This window comes from Halyomorpha halys, unplaced genomic scaffold (genome assembly GCF_000696795.3).
Source record: "Halyomorpha halys isolate HHAL.00 unplaced genomic scaffold, Hhal_1.1 Scaffold1494.1, whole genome shotgun sequence".
Lineage (NCBI taxonomy): Eukaryota > Metazoa > Arthropoda > Insecta > Hemiptera > Pentatomidae > Halyomorpha > Halyomorpha halys.
In genome coordinates this window covers 1-6,074 of record NW_027110725.1, presented here as the reverse complement: position 1 = coordinate 6,074, position 6,074 = coordinate 1, and the positions used below count along the sequence as shown (strand labels likewise).

Below are 6,074 nucleotides of genomic sequence, written 5' to 3'. Positions count from 1 at the left end.
CACTCATGTTTATTTATTATATTCCTGTATAATTGTTGTTTCAGCATTCTTCTTATTCAATGAGTGAGATCATTGGTGATGTGGAATTAAGCACACCTTGTAATGACTTCAGAAGAAGTTTCTTTTTTGTATCCTTTTCTCTCAAAATATAGTACTGACACTTTAAATATTAATTAATATAGAGATATTGTTTATTCATTTAACCTTTTGAGCTCTGAATACTCCCGGATGAAACGTCAGGAGGGACAGATGGAGCTCAGGTAGTATCACTGGGGCCAAAATACTTTTTAGCTACATTGAAGTGACTATTCAAGGCACCAACAGTAATAAATAATAGTAATTTTTTTACAGAAGGTTAAAAATTAGAGCCTTGTTTTTGAGTATTAAAATTATTTATTGTAAACATTAAATTTTATAATCAACTAAAAAACTTAATTTGATATGTATAACAAAAATTAATAATTTAATGGTGTGTGAAAAATTTCATAACAATTATCGATGTATAGACCCACATCGCATTTTTGGTATTCCTATCGCTCTTCCTCTTACTTTTACGCAAACAACACATTTTCTTCTCGTCAACTGTTTTGCTCCCGCACGATTCTCACTTTTCCACAGAAAATGCCTTTCAATTAGCTGAAACGGTTAATCCAGTTTGTTATACCATTTTATCGTTTTCCTTATCAGATTTAGTGTACTTAAGGAGAGTGACGTAAAATGAGATTTCCGTTTCGGAAATTCCCGGAGATGCTTATAACCCTAATGGTGCCCGTAGCGATCGCAAAAAATGCGATGTCAGTCTATATATTGATAATTGTTTTTGGAAATTCCTGGAGATGTTTATAATCCTAATGGTGCCCGATCGCTACCTAAGGAAGGCAAATTACTAACGAGTGCTCCTGTATTAATTTTACACGAAAGTGACTGCATATTGATAGAAAACATCGTCAGACACATATATGCGGCCTTAGCCCACACTGATGACTTGTGCCGAAAGCATATATGCACCCATTGAACTCAAAAGTTTAAATTAGTGGATTGAATATTATTTATTTAAATACTATATTCCTGTGCTATAATTATATAGTTATTTTGAAAATTATTTTAGTAGTAGTTTTTTGAAGATAGTGTATCACTGAAGTAATTTATATTGATGATACCCAGTGAGAAATTCTTCAATATGTAGAAACTGCTACTAAAAGTAGTAGTACAAGTTATAAATTTGTCAGTCATGGTATTAAAGATTAAATTTATTAATACAAACTAATAATAATAAGTCATAATGAACCTAGAATGTTTGATGCCAATGACACTAACAATATCCATTAATACTTCCTTCTATAGAACCCAATCAAAACCAAAAATCTCTCAGACAACATAATTATCTCATCTACATTTTGGTTTATACCTCAAAACATATTTTATGTAACCATTTATATTATTGTAACTGTAATTATTTCAAGATCTAATTCTACTCCAATATTTAGCTGTATTTAAAATTTAAATTTAGTTTAATGATTTCTGCATCTTCACTTAGAAAATGATTGTCGTACATTAAAGGCTTTGTAGTTTTATCTGGTAACACTACTTTTACCCTATTTTTCCTACACATTCCAATCTGCGAAACTATTTTTATTTATGAAAAATGAATTGATTTTCATGAGTATAAAAAAAGGTCTTAGTGTGCTTATTTTAATTATTTGCTTGATTAGTTCTATCACTGTTTTTTTTCCCCATTGTTTCCTTAACTATTCTTTTACAGGTATTTTATATTATTTTATCATTTTTTGGAATTGGAAATTTAGCATCTTTGAATTCTTTTGACATGACTTGGATCCGCTCTTTTATAACATTATTTTCTCCATTTTTAATGATGTCATTAATGATAGTGAAAGTTCTTTTACCTTTTATTTTGGTAACATCTGCTTTTCGTTTCGTCTGCTTTATTACAAACGTAAGTATATTAAATTGGATAAAATTTAATCTTACCATTTTATGATATACATTTTGGGAGGGTATTACATAAATGCATTGGTAGAGTGCATTTGAACATGGCTAAGTGATTGTTGAGAAATTTAATTAATTTTACTTTCTTGTTGTAAGTTCTATCTTTATCATACTTATAAAAATACTGAATTGATTGTTTAATTATTAAAAAGTTATGGCAGCTATAGAAATTTTAGTAATTAGATACTTCTGTTAATTAATGTATTTAAATATTCTAATTTGTCTTCCACTATAGATAATACCTTTAACATTACATTTAAACAAAACTAAATATAGCTACTTTTTAAGAGACTCATAAAGAACTCCATGTTTTATGTTTACCATTGCAAATTCTTTTTTCCCTAGGCCTTTTTTCTCTCTGAGCAATAGGTTTTTGTTTATTAGACTTTATTTTAAAAAATGCCTTAGTTAAATTAATAAAAACTAATGAATTTGAAAAATGAAATTTTTTCTTAAAGGCATTTGTGACAATATACATCTGACTTGAGTTGTATGATTAGATGATTACCTAAATTTAACATTTCCTAGCTGTTAGTCCTTTCTTTAAATGAATCTGTCACCTTGTCCATTATTAAACGAGTATTTTAGTACAGGAAGCCTAGGAGGGTTCAGTTATTATGTGCCATTTAAACAATATTTAGACTGTAAGAAGCTTCAAATGTAGTGTAGTACTTACCCTCAGTCTCTAAAGGGTAGTGATCACCCCATTATGGTTTAGTTAAGAAACCTTTATGTAATAATATTTAATAACAATAGAGTTTGTATGGTCATCGCCCAGTTTGCAAACTATTTTCTTTAGAGTGAATAAAAGTACCTGATCAAGTGTTTTTTTTATAAGTGCACTTTTACAAATAGTCAAGTACATAGGCACATCTGATGTACCTGCTACTTTTACGTTAATAAACTTCAATTTTTAAATAAAACAATTTAAAATTAGAACTGTTCAGTATATTACAATTAATTCTGATTTTATTTTTCAGGCCAATTCCAAATCATTATTCATGATTGTGCTTCTACTATGTGACTCTATGGCTGTCCAGTTTTTGTTTAATGTTAAAAACAAAGGCAGTTGGCTTGAAATTGGCACATCAATATCCCATTTTATTATTATGAAATCTATAGTTCTCTTTCTTTTCATACTATTTTACTGTACAAAATATATCACAACCCAAAGAATATATTCATGTTCAGACTTTGATAATCTATTTAGAAAATGGCATGATGATTAATGCTATGATTTAATTATAAAATAATGTACCAAGTATTTTTAAAACTAATTGTTGACTCTAGTCTTGATTTTCTATTTTTTTTAAATTGTATTAAATTCTATAATGTTAATTATGAAATAAGATTTATATATTTTTTATCTTATTAAAGTTTTATGAATCCATTATGCTTTGTATTTATTATAAGTCTTCCCCATTTTTAAGATTTTAAAGATGGTAAACATAAGAACAACCGTTGTTTAGTTAATAATATGTCTACCATTGTTTAAAAAAAATATAAATTTAAAATAGTATTTCATAAATTAATTTTAACTTTAGTTAAACCCTTGAAGAATGATGCCAAAACTGGAGGATTAAAATAAATCCCACCAAATCACATTTACCCTTTGTCCCAAACCCATGACCTCCTGCCCCACAGTATCCTTTAATAATACTCCACTTATTCCTGTCGAACAGATCCGTTACTTAATACCACATCGGGCTAAACGACTGGCATGTAATCCTTATTCTAGACTGTAAAGATAGGAAGCTGCTTGTCAATTCCAACTATAAGAACATTTACTAAACAAACAGTCAAAACTTCCAATCCATTACAAAAGACTGATTTACATGGCTATTATAAGGCCTGTCTGGACATGGGGAGTTGAGCTTTGGGGCTCCACTGAACGAATTTGTCCAAAATCCTCCATAAAATCCTTAATGCTCCTTACTTTGTTACAAATCAAGTCATCCATCAGGACCTCAATGTTCCATATGTTGCCGAATTGGCCAGAACCAGATATCAACCCTTCCATGATAAACTTCCCAACCACCCAAACCCACTTGTTTGTAACCTGGGTTCCAATCCTTCATTACCTGATAATCCTAGACATCTGAAAAGAAGATGGCCCCAAGATCTTCTGCTCTAGAATGGAGTTCTATCAATGGGTAGATTCTCCACATGGTTTGTATCACGTCATTATATCACCTACAGAAAATTTACTTGTATATATTTTTATACAGTTGTAAATAACAACAAATAAATAATAAAATAAAAAATAACTTTATAATAAAAAAAAAAACCCTACTATAAAAACTCTTATATCATGAAGAAGCTTCTCAACAAAAATAACTACCCTGAAGACCATGTTGGGCGATCGGATTCCAAGGTTCCTGACAGTGAAAAGATGATACACAGTGAATTGGAGCACCACAAGTACTCTACACAGAAGTTCAGACCCAAAAACAAGTACTATTTCGGAACATACAACATGAACTCCTTAATTCAGGTAGGAAAATTAAAACAGCTCATAACAGAACTAAAGAGACTAAAAATATCAGCTGGCTTACAAGAAACCAGATACACAGACACAGAAACCATAGGGTTGGATGGTTTTAGAATTTTCTAGGAACCCCCAGGCAAGAAGATAATGAGAGGGATGCCTCGCCTTGGGATGGCCTTTGTATTGGATAAAAGATTCCTGATCACAGTAGTGGAATTCAAGGGAATAAATTCCAGGTTGTCATTACTTAAATAAAATGCACTATCATAAACACATGCCCCCATAAATGAGGATAATAAAAAAAAAACAGAAAGTGGAAGAATTCTTAGAAATGCTGGAAAAAGAGATGATAAAAATCCTCCTTGGCGATTTCAACGCGCAAATGGGGTAAGAAAAAAGGTACAGGAATGTATTTAGGGAATATCCAGCACGCAAATGGACCAACAGGAATGGAGAAAGACTGGTGCAGCTGTGTAAAAACACCAACTTAAAACGTATGTCAACATATTACAAGTAAAAATCCAGTAAGAAAAAGACGTGACATCAGACCACTTTCGTTCTCAAATTAAGCTGAATTTTATACCTGCTAGAAAGACCACCAGAACTGAACCTAAGAAAAGGGCAATATCAGTGGACAGAGGAGTTCTAGTAAAAGAAAAAGGACAGTAATATAGGGATAAAGTCAAAACATCGGAAAATGTGAAAGAATTAACACAAAATTTAACAGGAGTTGCAAGAGAGCTGGCACCACGAAACCTCCACAAGAAGAAAGTATGGTGAAACATAGAATGCGAATGCCATTAGGGAAAGGCTGGAAGCATGGAAACAGCGCAAAATCTAGAGGAACATAAAAAGTTTTAAAAAAAGACCCACATAAAATAATGTGAACGTCAAGAAGAAAATTCCACAACGAACAATTGGCATAAATGGAGAAAAATTTCAAGAGGAACGAAACTAGACTCTTTTACAAGGCATTCGAGGAAAAAATGTAGGTACCCCTCCCCCCTCCCTTCCAGGACTGGTAATGAAGAGAACTGTGAAATTCTAGCAGAATATTTCGAAAACCTCCTAAACTGCGAAAACCTAATGAGAAATTAGCGATAGAGAAAACACCCCACAAAACAGATTTAGACTCACCCGATGAAAAAAAAAAATAGAGGAAGTAATAAAGTCACTTAAAAATAATAAGGCCTATGGTGAAGACGGTGTCCTGGCAGAAATGTGGAAGTTGACGAGAGACGACTTCAGAAAGAAATTCATGAATCATATAAAAGTGAGTTGTTTGACATTTGCAGACGATCTCGCACTGTTGGCAGAATCAGAGGAAGAGGCTATTAGTCAAATAAATAACCTACAAATAATAACAGAAAAAGCAGGCCTACAAATATTATACGAGAAAACAGAGCTCATGACTATAGAAGTAAATTTCAAGAAAAAAAACCTCTGTGAAGTTGGCCCCCCATCCTTGAAAAATTTCAATTTTTTTTTTAGTTCTAGTAGTATCCATAAGAGTTCTAGAGTTCTCGATTATTTATAGGAATAGTTCTGATGTTTAAAACACCAATAATACCGGTCAAAT

General features: G+C 31.6%; 1 protein-coding gene across 1 annotated transcript in view; it reads left to right on the top strand.

Moving 5' to 3' along the window:
• Positions 1–3,400, top strand: part of PIG-N (Phosphatidylinositol glycan anchor biosynthesis class N) — a 31,085-nt gene extending 27,685 nt beyond the window's left edge. The window contains exons 14-16 of the mRNA XM_014435033.2: positions 45–128; positions 1,763–1,954; positions 2,988–3,400. Of these exons, the coding sequence (XP_014290519.1) occupies positions 45–128; positions 1,763–1,954; positions 2,988–3,236 (525 nt within the window). The 3' untranslated portion in view covers positions 3,237–3,400. The remainder of the gene's footprint in view (positions 1–44; positions 129–1,762; positions 1,955–2,987) is intronic.
• Positions 3,401–6,074: the final 2,674 nt, after the last annotated feature.